The 14824-nt window shown below is 40.0% G+C and overlaps 1 protein-coding gene across 1 annotated transcript in view; it reads left to right on the top strand.

Moving 5' to 3' along the window:
- Positions 1-14824, top strand: part of ITGA8 (integrin subunit alpha 8) — a 721129-nt gene that overhangs the window by 545517 nt on the left and 160788 nt on the right. The window contains exons 24-25 of the mRNA XM_086941818.1: positions 2281-2386; positions 4516-4674. Of these exons, the coding sequence (XP_086797944.1) occupies positions 2281-2386; positions 4516-4674 (265 nt within the window). The remainder of the gene's footprint in view (positions 1-2280; positions 2387-4515; positions 4675-14824) is intronic.

The following is a 14824-nucleotide window of genomic DNA, read 5'->3' as shown; positions in this document are numbered from 1 at the left end:
TGGGACCTGATCAGTGTGCACCCTCCTGCCTTCTGCCATCGTGACCAAACATCTTTACATGCTCACCTTACACCTCCACCTCCTTATAGAGATCACGTGATGCCCCTTACTACCTTGCAGTGTAATATTCTATTTAACCAAATAGGACAGCATTCTGAGGCTTGTGCATTATTTTTATTATGCTGACACAATTATTGGATTAATGATAGCCCACATAATTTCCTGTTCCTGACGCTTATGCTGATCGCTTGGATTTTCCACATCAAAGACTTGCTTGACGCAGAGAGGATCTTGTGGGAAATGTGAAACTGGATGTGTGCAGAATGCACTGCGCTATCAATGTTCACCACATCACTTCAGACGTCAATGTACATACCATACAGCTAATATCCCTAGAGCCGTTTGTTCATGAGAGTACATTTGACAACGGTCCAAGCAAAAATCATAAAATTCATACAATTCCTGGTTCTTGTGAGATGTAGATATGATGACAAGGAAAATCTATAAATCTCTTGATCTGTTGATTAAGCCTATGAGTTGGGCAGTACTTAATTGGTAAAAAGATTAGTGTCAGTGCCAAAGGCTCTGCTCAGAAGGCTGTGGGCACTGCAATTATGTCAGTGAGCCGAATACCAAAGTTCTGTAGTCTTAAATACACCTCATGTCTCTATAATCCACTACCAGACACTCCCTGCCCTTAATATCACTCTTTTCCTCCGTCTTTCTACTTTGTCTGTGTTTCCCTCTCTTGCTCTGGGGAAATGTCTGATGCTGGTCCACAAAAATAATGCTGGTAACCCCCATTGGCAACCATGGTTCAAATTAAGCACTTGTGGAATTCCAGAATGGAAGACCCCTGCTACACTGAAATATCTAATACATAGATCATTTTTTCATATGGTTTAGTAATCTCTCAGCAAGTAGGATGCACTTAGGAGTCAAACTCTCTGCATTAGGCTGTACTGACAAATCTGCATTTTCTCATATTTGTGGTTTCCTTTGCAACCACGGAATATAGGGCCAGATGTACGACCCTACCACTTTGCAAGTCGCAAATTGCGTTGGTTTGCGACACACAATTTGCGACTCGCTAATAGGAATGTACAACAGTGTCACAGACACCGTTTGTGATTCCTAATGGGGTCGCAAATTGTCTGCCTCATTAATATTTATGAAGCAGGTGCAATTTGAGACCCCATTAGAAATGGCTGGCACTCCCAGGGATGGTGGCCTGCTTGGTTCAGCAGACCACCATGTCTGTGACTGCTTTTTAAATAAAGCAGTTTAAAAAACAAAATGCAGTCCCTTTTCCTTACAGGAAGACGGGATGCAGTTAAAAAAAAGAAAAATTGAACATTACTGTCTCATTTTTTGAGTCGGCCATGGTCCGTGGGATCACTGCCTTCTCTTAAATAATATTTTGAATGCCCCAGTCTCCTTATTTGCGAGTGGCTTAGCACCTACTTGAAGTAGGTGGTAAACGGCAAGTGTCTTGTCACCGCAATTGCGGTTGCAAAAGAATGGTACACACCATTGGGACTTGCTAATAGAAATGGTCGCCCTTGGCACGCCCCTTCCTAATAACAAGTCGCAATGCCTATTTTGCGAGTCGGTAATAAGTTACCAACTCGCAAAATAGGGTTTGTACATAAGCCAGACCTATATTGTGGTCACAAACGGGCCGATTTCCCATTTGCGACTGCAAAAAACAGTCATATATCTGGCCCATAATGCACAATATAAATGAAGTGCCCCTTTAATGCTACCCTTTTATTAGTAAACAAGTTCGGAATTCTAACGTCACATTGATTTTTTATGCTGGTGTGTGTACATTTTTAGAAATTGGGGTGTTTGATTGAAGCACATAACCAGTTTAATATTGTAGTCTTTATCTCATCTGGGATCCAGTAAATACAATCTCAAAAAGCAGGTTATGATGGAAAAACATGTGATTGACTTGCAGTTCCAACACATTTTATTTGCATAACCTTTTTGAATGTAATACCGAATTCAAATATTATTGAAACAAAACAAAATATTTCTGACTGAATTATGGTTTAGTATGCAATGTATATGATAATCAGAACCTACATATCTCTTAACATGGCCCAAAAAAAGTGCTTTCGATTTTTTCTGGTTTAGTCCTTGAATTCTCTTTGTGACACCGTCGTTGTTTTCTAAGGAGATATTCTTTAAGTGTATAAACACTGATTAAACATACTAGTGACCAAATTACATGAACTTGCAGTAATTACTTGTGTTTCCCTTTTCACGTCATAGGGTATCTCACCCTCCGCAGATTATCTTGCCCTTTACAAAATGGGAACCAAAAGAGAAGCCGACAGAAGAAGGAGACCTGGGACCTCTAGTTCAACATATATATGAGGTAGGCAGAGAAGATATGTGTGATGTCCTGAACCTCCATGTTGTTCTCAACCTCCATGTTCTGGAATTTGGGGATGATTGCCAGGCAGTGAGTTGGAATGGGTCATTGTTGCAGTTAGCCTTAGCCAGTTACTGGATGGGGTCTCTGTAGCTCTGTGTCTGTAAATGCACTTCTTTTGACTTTAACTGCATCTTCTACTCTGCATTATGAAGGGACGCACTTCTACAATATGCTCATTATATAAATGACCATTATCTATCATAGATTCTATACTCTATCGATTGTATGATTATAACAAAGATAGAGTCCTGAAAAAATATTTAGTTAGTTTTAACCCAAAAATCGTTTTTTTCTGATTGGCACCACGAGGTTGTGAAGCTTCTGTACGAGAAGGCCATATCCACTCCGTACCTCCATCCCCATCATCTTTGACACTGCAATCCAACCTATATCCAAACTATAATATAGTGGTGAGGAAGAAAACTACATTTTTCAAGTTGCTCAGTCGACAAGAATAATTGTTGCTGCTCCCTACCAGTGACCTCAATTTTGTATCTGGACAGTTCCTTGTGCCAATATAGAATACAGAGGCACTGAAGAACTGCAGAGGGAACTGAGAGATCTTGTATGGACCGCTAAGCCTTCCGATTATACCAAGCAAAGAAATAGCAATGAACCAATCACATGCTTAAAACTGTCATTCAAAAGTTTGTCCTCCTGAAAATGTGATGTGTTATCACGGGTCTTCCAGAAATGTTTCGATTGGCAGGGATGAAAATCTCAGTTTCCAATTAGGTGTTTTTAAGATGGAGTATTGCCGAGTGTCTTTTTGTGGAAGAAACTATGGGCAGAACAGATTTTGTATTTAGATAGAACATCAAAAAAACAAATATTGAGGGACAAAGTATTGTGTCAAAAATATCAAGGACAAATGCATTGTGAAGGTAAGTTTCAATAAGTAAGTAAAGTTTCGCTATATGAAACTCCACATACATGTAGCTTAACGATATATAGCTATATATTTTCAAAGTATGTAGATGTGGAGTTAAGAATAGTAAATCTATACTTGCATATTTGCACATAACTTCTTGATATTTTGGTCATCGATATTTTTGACACGATATTCTGTCCACACAATACTTGTGTTTTTGATATTCTGTCAGTGATCCCATACTTGTTCTTGTGAGACGGCAATCTCTGAGGCTCACTCTGGACACTATTACTTGGAAAAGCATCAGTTCAAACCATTATCATGCAAAATGTTGTAACAGCATTTCAATGCTACAATACAGCATATACATATGCCTCCTATTGTACTGCACTTTCTCTGCGGCACAAGGGGGTATTTTCAGTACTAAGATGATATTTGGCTTTCTTACTCTGTTAATGTTTCTGTTTCATTTACTGCTTTCAGAAGTACTGCTACCAAATCTTTACATGACAGGTCTCATGTGCGATCCTGGCATCTGCAGTGAGGGTGTTATGGTACTGCCAACTCAAAGGCAGTATCCCAATGACCAAGTCTTGTAATTGGGGGCTTGCAAGGAAGTCTACTAACCCTTATTATTGATGAAGTGAAACAATTGTGATATGTGATGTATCTTTGCAGAGACAACCATTCATGCCACACAACGGTACTTATGAATATCTTACATATGAATAATATCTACAGCCACACGCTACATCCGGGTCAGCAAATGACCCATAATATTGGGAACTGAACAGATAGACTCCACCCCAAATGCTACAAACAAAAAGGCATGCGACTCAACATTGCACATTAGCTACCACCAAGCACCAGTCTCCCTATTACTGAGTAAGCGGTCAGTGGCCACCTTTCACTATGGATGGGGCTCCTCTTTGACTGCACCTCCAGTTGAGCAGTGATTTGTGCTCTAGTGATAATGTAGAAATGGGTTCGAAGATGCCTAGTCCATTCGGGAAAATATGGGGTCAAACAGAAAGTAAAAAATCAACCAGGAAGGCATATCTGTTTATGAAGGAAGATGGCGTTTGCCGGTCCAAATAAACATACATTTTGCAGTATCACTTGAACTGAATTTTAGATTATGCCATTGAATTATATTGTAGCCCTTAACATTAACCTGTTTTTCCACTTCATTGCACAGCTGCACAACATAGGACCAAGTGCGATCAGCGATACAGTTCTCAATGTTGGTTGGCCCTTGAAGAGTCGAGATGAGTTTCTGTTGTACGTTTTCAGTATTCACACCGAGGGGCCTTTAAAGTGCCAAACGAGTACAGCCATCAATGAACTGCAGTTAAAGGTAATTTGTATCTTATTTCATCAGTTCTTTAGCAAGTGCATGGCAACCTATTCATTTAGTCATGACCTAATGTTAAAAATAAAATATCAATTTCTAATACAACGTGTAACAGGAAAATAACATGGTCTGATCTGGATAATACATTTGAAGTGGATTCTGAATGATGGTAATTGACAACCACATAAGAGAGTTGAGTTATCTTTAATTTGTTAGCACATAGAAACTTCTCATGCCATTCTGAAATGTTTTTTTCCAAAAAATGTAGATGCCTTTGAATTAAAAAGTTATTAGAGTGTATTCTATTCCTTACAATAACACTAAAACAATTGAGGGCAATTTTTTAAAAAGTGGCAAACCTACATCCATAAATGTACCCCTTCCCTACGTTTCTTAATAGTGTGGAGAGATCACTTCCCCTTCTCATCCTGGAAGCACAATTACTCCACTCCATTTTCTTTGCAGCTAATCCAGCGCTCCTAAAGAAAAACTGTCTCACAAACGCTACCTATTACCTCAATACTCACCATTAATCATGAAACACATATACAGGCCCATAACACCAATGAGACAATTTTTGAGCAACTGAATCTAGTGGTATGATTTATGAAACTATTCACATGATATTTACAATACTATTAACAACTGCAGATTATCATCTTTTACCATGGTTTTAAGCATTTGTCATTTATTAAATCAGACCACTTAAGGCGATTGGATCAACTGATAGTAACTAGACAATGAATAAACAAGACCAGCTTGTCTTTTCAAATCAAATTTTTATTAACTTTATTCTTCAAAAAGAAAGAACATTTATGTTTTAGAATCTTTATTTTATAAGCAAATAAGAAAGCAGCACTTTATTAGGAAATGAATTAATAAACTGACATTAATAAGCAAATTCAGAAACATGAAATATTAGCAAATAACAGTTTCCATACCCTAATCTATTTCCCTATCTATCTCTCACTTCACCTGAAAAGGAAAATATCATTTAAATTCTGCTGTCCTTACGTGCGCCAAAAGTCCAACAGCACGTCACATCATTCGGGAATCGGGAAGCAAGAGTTTTTTCCCTAACCCAAGTGTCAGGTTTTATACCTTTTTCTCTAGCTAAACTTTCTACATTTCACATTCTTTCGAGCGAGTCCAAGCTCCTCATTGGCTGTCCAGTGTCAGACCACGATAAAGTAAAATACATCATCTCCGATCCTCGACCTAGTCCAGGCTTCACATAAGCCCTATTGTCTTTCATTTCCACAATATTTGGCTTCCTCAAAAGTGTAACTTTTCTTCGAGTCTTGTACTTTTCACTTCCTAACCTTGGCAGACTTTTACAAATCCTGTCCTTGAAGCTTATTCTCCATGTGCACGTTCAACTTGACCAAGAACTGTTTTTCAATTAATAATGTCAGGGCAGCAAAAATCCTCACAGCTGCGTACGTGCCAATACTTCACTCTGGACAAAGTTTCACGTCTGCTGTGCTGTCAGCCATGTTTCTGTACCACCTTTTAGGCCTCACTTTGGAAACTATTATTAAACAAACACATGGCATCAATTAATTAAAGAATTGAGACCCATTCTGTTACCCTCCCCCTTTACTAATTAACCCTGTTAATTGTGTTACCTAGCAGAAGCACAGTCAGGCAGCTTTATATTTACTCTTCCTTCAGGAACTGCGCAAACTCCAAAGGCTTTTGTCACAAAAAGACATAACATAAGCACACATAATAAGCACATGCCATTAGTTAATATTTGACAAAGACAATAGACAAGGTTAGTTTTTTATTTTCTTCTTTGCGTTTGCAACATAAAGCACATTAGTTTATCCCGCGTGTACTGATAATTGCATTTTTAAACTAAATTGATTAATAATTTCACCACATGCTTATTAGTTTGATTATTCATTATGGGAGATTAACTTCACAGGTTAGAACTAAATTTTGTTCTTCACCTTGCTCCATCACAGCCATGAAAGAGAAATCCACAATAGTAAACCCCAATAGTCAGGATTCCCTTTGGGAAATCCTGGCGTTAAGTAAATGCAGACATTTTCAACTGTAACATACAATTATGCATGAAAATACTTTGTGAATTATTTCCACTATTGTTACCATACCATTGAAGCTGAATGTTTGGTTTGAAAATTGAGGTGAGCACCGAGGTACTTGGCAGAGAGTTGGGGGGTCAGCATATTGGAGTTAAGAAGAGTATGGAGTTTGGCAGTCGAAAAGATAGAGATGCAATGGGCAAGAAAAAAAAGATCTCAGTTCAGCATTTGGGAGTGGTAGGTCATTAGTTGGTAAATGATAGTGCGTCAATTAAATAAATAGGAGACAAGGCGATTTTGTGTTAGAGAAGGCCTGAAGAGAGTAAGAAGGAGTGAGAATGAGCAGTAATTGCTAGATTCAGGATGGTTTATGATGGTGGACTTGTAGGGATGAAATTAAGATTTCCTGATAGCTGAATTGAGCTTGAAGCAGGTCAGTGGTGAAGTCTATGAGAGCTTTCCCTGGAACTATGAGAGCTTTTCCTAGCACTAAAATAAATAAATATTTTTATGGTTTACCGGCTAGAGTACATTATCACAGACCTTGTTGATTCATACCCTTAGCGGAAGTATTATGTCACACGTGAGTTACTTTGCACACATAGGGTGATATGGGCAGCGAGGTGTTTTTGTGCACATGAATAACAGCACTTTTAGATGAAGGTTTGCATTGTAGTTTTGAGTGCATCAAGTCTCAGGTGATTAAAGGTTAGAGTAATGGGGTGGAGAGTGTGAATGTGAATCTGAATTCAGAGCAGAGGGTGGCAAGTACTGAGTGAAAGAGTGTTGTTTAAAGTCAACTGAGTTTGGGAGATGAGACAGATGAGATACCAATGTAGATTCGTTGAATGTCTGGAGTGACAATTCTTTCTCTTATTGTAATTGAGTTGGTCTAATTATCATGGGACAACGTTTGAGAAGAGACAAATTGCTTGGTTGATATTTGTTCTAAAATAAAGGCTTTTGTTTTGCCTTGTTCTTTGACTTTCAGCAAAAGCAAATGCAGTTTAGGGGAAGTGTGGCAAGGGGCAAGATTAGGTCAAGGGGGAGGAAAGTACATTGGCTGAGGTCAATAATGATCGGTAAATGTTTTTCTAAGAATGCTGTTGGCAACAGACGTTTTGACCTTTCTCCCAGATTGACAACTGAATATAATATTGTTACTCAGTCAAGAAGGATGTGGAGAATATACGTATTCAGATTTTGTAAAGAGGTTAACATTGTGAGTTAAGCACTTCTGAATGTATGTGACTTTTGTTTATAAATTAGTGTTAAAATTATTTCGACATGAAAGAGCTTTAGAAACTGACATTGTTAGTTAATAAAACATGTAACAATTTTCTTTGTTCAAATATATATGAACATTTATTTAATGTGTTGACACTGTTGATTCAACAGTTTTAAGAAACTGCAAATGTTAGGTACTATTTTCTAAAATGTTCCTATTTTTTGTTTCAAGTCCTAGTTTGTTAAACATGGGTTTACTATGATTTGTTAATGTGTAAGGGCTGGCTGAATAGTGGTATGTAATGTTTATTTGGCGTGTTATTTTTAGTATTCGCAAACATTTGAAAATTTTAAGATGTTGTAATTGTCAGTCCATTACATTTTAATACATTATCAGGTTCTGTTGGAATACATAAAAATGTATAGGAGGAGTTAAACATAGAATTGCTATTTAACATACCCTTTTCTTCCTTTACCAATAACAAAAGCAGAATAAACAATTATATCTAATTATTATTATTTTTTAAATACTATGTTGTACAAACCATGAACTTAGAACTTGCCTAAAGTTCTAATAATTTTGTTGATTGACCTGGGTTACAACTATAATGTATAGCAAGAGATGGAAACTTGCTCAGGTTGAATGATCTGCCGTCAGTCTGCTATATGAACAGGTTGTCCACATTAGTCTGGCTAGTCAAAAGGATGAAATGTCTACCAACTCTGATTCTGTGAGTCTCGATTCTGGAACTTTTATCTACAGACAATAAATTCAGCGCAAAGGTTCAGCTTGTGAATAGAGATTTTCCCACCTGGCTCAGAGATAATCATGGTCCTTCTAAAATTGTTTATAGATTCTGGTGCCAATTCACAAGAGTATTTATAAATACAGGAAGTAGTACTAAATAAGTACTCCTTTACATAGGCCTAAAATGCTTTTGTGAATTGGCCCTGAAATGCCCAGCTCCCTATTAGTTAAAGATCAAAGAGTCCATAGTCTGTCTATATGTACTAATAGTGAATAAATATTTCCAGGATACTCCCATTTTATTTCCATTTTCAAAGTTTTGTAAGAGCATGTAAAAAGGCGTACAGCAGTACTACCTTACATGCTCCAAAATAGCTTTGTGAATAGGTTACTTCAGCCAGGATCATGGAATTTCCATCTGTTGATACATTTATAGATTATGTACCTTTCACTTGTGTGAATCATGGTCCTTTCTTTGATTATACCTTGTCAGGGTTCTGTTATACATGAATTAATGAAAGGACTTTGCAGTCTTCAATGAAATACATAAACACATACTTTATCATTCCTTTTTATCTTTAAGGCAATGGTCTGTTAGATCCATCATTCTTAACCTCTAAAAACAGTGAGAAAGCAATCCTCTTTGGAGCACTTATATTTCCTGGCACTAATTTTTTTTATATTTTCATGGTTTACCGCCCAGAGCACATCATCCCAGCCCTTGTTGATTCATACCCTTCCCGGAAGTATTGTGTCACATGTGAGTTACTTTGCACCCACAGGGTGATATGGATACATTAGAATACCACAGCAATGGAAAAAACACACTTCTGCAAAATTGATAGTTGACGTGACAACAGTAACAGTAGTATATGTTGGATGTTACATATGCATATGAAAATTTGCAATGTGTTATATTGAGATTGTTATATTAAGTACATACCTATAGATAAGGTGTTTTTCTCAGGCCCCAATATGTCAAATAGGCATTGCAGGCTTATTTTTATTTGACAAAAAAAACTTTACATTTCTGCATATGCAAATGATTATCATGATTTGACCACACTATAAGCTTAAAAACTAATTGTGCATGTACCATTTGTTAGTTGATGTGATCTTTAGTAAAGTTTCTGACTTTAGAATTTGAAGACTTGATTTTGAATCTCTGATTTTTCAATTTACTAAACACCACATGGCTCTTGGCAAATCAGTGAAACTTGCTGTGACTCAAATTGCAACTATGTGTATATCAAAAATGAAATATACAAGACGTTGTCTAATCCACCCCAGGGTCCCAATACAAGTTGGTTTCTGTTATTTGGTATCAAATGGACCACACACCCAAAACTGGAATTGGCACCACTTGGCATGTCAGAACTCCCAGAAGAGGAGTTCAGGTGTTGCAGATGAGATATTTGATGGCCTTGACACTTCTCAATAGTAGCCAAGCACACACAAGCCCTTGAAGAATCTGTTCAAGCAAGAGACCAAAGCAGGTCCAGTCCTTGTTCTCTCCAAGACAGAAGCAGCAACTACAGGCCAACCTGGCAACACAAAACAGTATAGGGACAGTACTCTTCCTGACAGCTCTCCAGCTCTTCCACATGGCAGAGTCTCCTCTTAATCCAGAAGTGTTCTAAACATGTGGAGCCACAGGTCCAATACTTATACCCTTTTCCGCCTTTGAAGTAGGCATACTTCAATGGGTAATCTTTGCAATGCACAAGATCCTGCTATACCCTGACCTGGCTCCAGTGACACTACAGGGGGGTGGAGACAGCTTTGTGTGAGGCCAGGCACAGTCTATTCAGGTGTCAGTGATAACTCCTCCCACCACTCTAGCTCAGTAAGACTCATCAGCCTGGTAATGGGCCATCAGGATATTCAGGGCACACCTCAGCTCGCTTTGTGTGACTTTCTAGTGTGAATGCACAAACAGCCCAACTGTCAGTCTAAACCAGACGTGGATTCCACAGGCAGGCAGAGGCAGCCTGTAAAGCTAGAAAATGCCGACTTTCTAAAAGTGGCCTTTTCCACCACACAATTTAAAAACCAACTTCACTAAAAGATGTATTTTTAAATTGTGAGTTCAGGGACTCCCAAACTCCAAATCTATATCTCTTCCCAATTGGAAGTTAAGTTACACTTGTGAGATGGTACAAGGCAGCTCCAATTATAACCTATGGGAGAGATAGTCTTTGCTATAGTAAAACATGAAATTGGCAGTATTTTGCTATCAGGACATGTTAAATCATGTCCTACCTTTCATATACACTGCACCCTGCCCATGCACCCACTCACAGATTCATTCAGAGACTTCCACCACCTAAAGGGCCTGCTCCTTATGTACCAGTGTGGCCACCTCCGGGATATAGCAGTTCACTCTCACTGTTTACTCTCGCTTGGTGGGAGCTTTATCATCTCCCATCAAGTGAGAGCAAACAGTAAGTCCACTCCTGGTGGGCAGGAGCAGAAAAACTGCTCCCACCAGCTGGGAGTGGACTTTTCATCTGTTTTCCTGCCCACTTGACTGCGGGCAGGAACACATATGAAAGGAATGCTCCCACATGCAGGGTCAACATTTGTGGCTGCTCCCTACTTGCAATGCATCGCCCACTAGAGGCGTGTAGCTGGCAGGGACTGCGGGGGCATTGAGGCTTCCCCCACAAGGAGAAGTGTGGCTCAATGGTTAGAGCGGCAGACCCTGATGCAGAGGTCTAGCCCGGGACCAGGGTTCAATTCCCCGCCTCGGCGGGTCTTGGGCTCTAAATTCCACGGACCTGATAATTCTCGCCTCGGTCCCTATTCTAATCATGGAGTCCCACTCTGCAACTCTGGGCAATAGCTTGCTTAATCTCCACAACGGCCCTCACAACGCTAAGGATGCCTGGCCTTCACCCTGGGGGTGCCCAGGAGTGGACGCCTCACAGGGAAAGCCAGGACGGGTTCCACAGCGGTATTCGTACAAGCGCCTTGAGACCCTTGCGGGTGAGTAGTGCGCTATACAAGTATCAATTTACATTTACAATCCCGAGTGCTGCACACTGGGTGCCCTTACATGCACACAAGGTCACTGGAGGCATTACCCCATGGCCCTTTACACAACTGCAGTGTAAAATATGCACCAGACATTTACCCAATGAGGTAGTACTTACTAATTAACCAGTAGAAAGCACTCCAGTTGGGTTGACATTTTGTGCAAAACTGCTGACTCTTGTCAGATATAGCGGCAGGTGAGGTCCTGTAGTGGGCCAGTCAATCACACAGCTGCTGGCACATCCACATAGACACTCAGACACTCACTCACACACCCACTCAGCCACTCACATCCAGTCATAGACCCACAAATGTGACTCACATATGTGCTCGCACACTCATGCAGTCACTCACACACCCAGTCACACACCCCCAAAACATCTCATAAATCTACTTACAGACCCATACAGCCACTCACATACCCACTCAGATATGCATGTAAAGTCTGAGTCTAACTATAGCATCTATAGAGAGCTGGCTTTGTAAATACAATTCCAAAATGAGGTATAGTGTACACAGAGTTCAGTGGATCCCCAGATGCTCTCTTTTGTGGTAGTGTGGGTGAGCAGTTTGACTTATCACAGGGCAGTGCTAAGCATTTGTTGTACACATACAGGCAATACATGATACACACACTTAATGACTAAATCAGAGACAAATTTTTTCAACAATTCAATGTTATCCTATGGGACGAAACACAATCAGCAATATGCAGGTAAGTAAACGATTTACAATATGGAGTTTCTGGATAAATACAACTTTAGGTAAGTGACAAAACTGCACCACCAGTGGCACTGTGGGGGTCGGTTGCAGAGGTCAAACTCAGTTTTGGGTGCCAATGTTTTCCTATGTAAAAAGGGGGCAATTGAAGTTGTACTACTTCCAAGTAGCATGGTTTGGTAACGCAGTCTCTGGGGGTTAAGGTAAGCGCAGGGGGGGGGTGGCAGAGGGCAGTACCAAACGTACACCTCTAACAGCACAGGGGCAGCCGGGTGTAGCATACCAACACAGCATCGGGCACCTGATGCAAGCCAATGAGGAACCTCAAAGTCAGAAAAAGGCTGCAGGCTCAGTTTAGGAGGCTGATCGAAGGAGACCTACAGCTGCACAGGTACGTTGGGATGTGCTGAAGCATTGGGACAATGTCAATTGATCTCCCCAAGCCCTAGGGGCTCCGGGGGCAGGTGTGTCCTTTGGCAATGGAAAACAGCTTACTGGTGCAGGTCGTGGTTGGGGGTTTATCGTGCAGAGGCCGCCAACGTCAGGAGTCTTTATGGAAGGCAGGCAGTCCTCTCAAGGTTTTAGAGGTTTCTGGTCTGCAGGACGAGTTGTGGAAGCTTGCAAAGTTTGAAGTTTGCAGACAGGCTGGCAGGGCTGGGATCCAGTCATTGGCTAGAGCTTCTTGTCATGCAGGGTTCAGCTCTTTTTTGCCCTCTTCTTCGTATGTCATCAGTAATCCAAAGGTTAAGCTTGAGGGGTGCCCCTAAATACTAACTTTAGGGGTGTTACAGGGGTCAGAAGGTAGTAGTCAATGGGCTACTTACCTTTAGGTTGCTTACACCCTTTGTATGTCCACTCCCTCTGGGGACAGGGCATATACTTAACTCTATTGACTAGAGTCCTCCAAAACAATATGGAGTATTCTAAAAAGGAGGGTGTCACTTCAGCTCAGGAGACCTTAGGGGTGGCCCTGACTGAGTGGGACACACCTCTCTTGTGTATTAATTCTCCCACCAACATTGCTGTCGAAATTGGAGCTTGCTCAGGGGGCGAGCATCTCCACTAGCTGGAGAGGCCCTGGACAGCATAACAAAGGATAGGAAGCCTTTGAGATTCACCGCCTTTCTATGCTGTTTCCTGCTTGGGGTAGGTGTGAAGCACCTCTACCCAGAGCAGGCTTTGTTTCTGACAGTAACTAGACATAATATCGAAAAAATATATAAAATGGATAGAATATCGAATTCAAAATATAGAATGGACATAATTTCGAAATAATTTGAGTCGAACAGAATACAGTGCACTGACAACACTTGCTAAGAATTCACATGTCGTCTTTCAAAAGGCCAACAAAGGAGGCAGCTTAGTAACGATGGACTATGATTATTAAGAAAGCAAGGTGCTTGAACATGTCAATAACCAGGAAATTTATGGATGTTTAAATGGGGATCCCACTGTTGAAATAGCCGAAACTTTGAGCAAAATATTAGATCAAGCTGAGGATCTTCATTGGATCGATTCCACAACAAACAATTCTTAACTAACCAGTTTCCTAGAAGACCAAAAATCTACCTACTTCCTAAAACACACAAAAGTTTGTTAGATCCACCATTCAGACCAATCGTGCCAGGATGCGAATCATTGTTCGAAAATCCAGGGCATTACATTGATGCTTATCTGCAACCATTTGTCCAGAGTTGGAAAACTTATGTGGAAGACACCACAGATTTTCTGCGAAGTTTGAAATCACCCAATGAGGAGGTTTCAGAAGATTGGATTCTTTGTACCATTGACGTGGTTGCATTATACACTTCTATATAGCACGGAATTGGTTTGGAAGCGGTAGAATGGGCATTGCTTACAAAGGAAAACCTAGGTGCTCCCAAATGTTTCATCCTACAACTACTGGAGTTTTGTTTACAGAACAGTTATTTTACATGGAATGAGAAGTTTTACATTCAGTTAAACGGAACTTCGATGGGATTTCCAGGAGCGCCTGCCTATGCGAATACATATATGGCAAAATTTGAAAATTATTGCATTATTTCTGATCCAACATGGAAAGAAGGTCTGGTTTTCTTCCGTAGGTTCATTGATGATATCTTTCTCATTTGGAACAAATCAGAGCTAGCATTGACAAACAACATACGCACACTGAACTTAGTAGATCCAAGGATTCAATTAACACATACTATCCACAACAGAGCACTGTCATTTCTTGATGTATGGATTGAAATTGAATCAGGTCAACTCAACACACGCGTGTTTAGAAAAACCACAGACAAAAACAATGTTCTGCTATATAGCAGTTTTCATCCACCCTCTTTAATAAAGAATCTACTGGTGTCTCAGTTTTTAAGAACCCGACGAATTT

Source organism: Lissotriton vulgaris, chromosome 10, assembly GCF_964263255.1.
Source record: "Lissotriton vulgaris chromosome 10, aLisVul1.2, whole genome shotgun sequence".
Taxonomy (NCBI): domain Eukaryota; kingdom Metazoa; phylum Chordata; class Amphibia; order Caudata; family Salamandridae; genus Lissotriton; species Lissotriton vulgaris.
The sequence above is the reverse complement of the archived record's forward strand: the minus strand, read 5'-3'. Positions and strand labels throughout refer to the sequence as shown.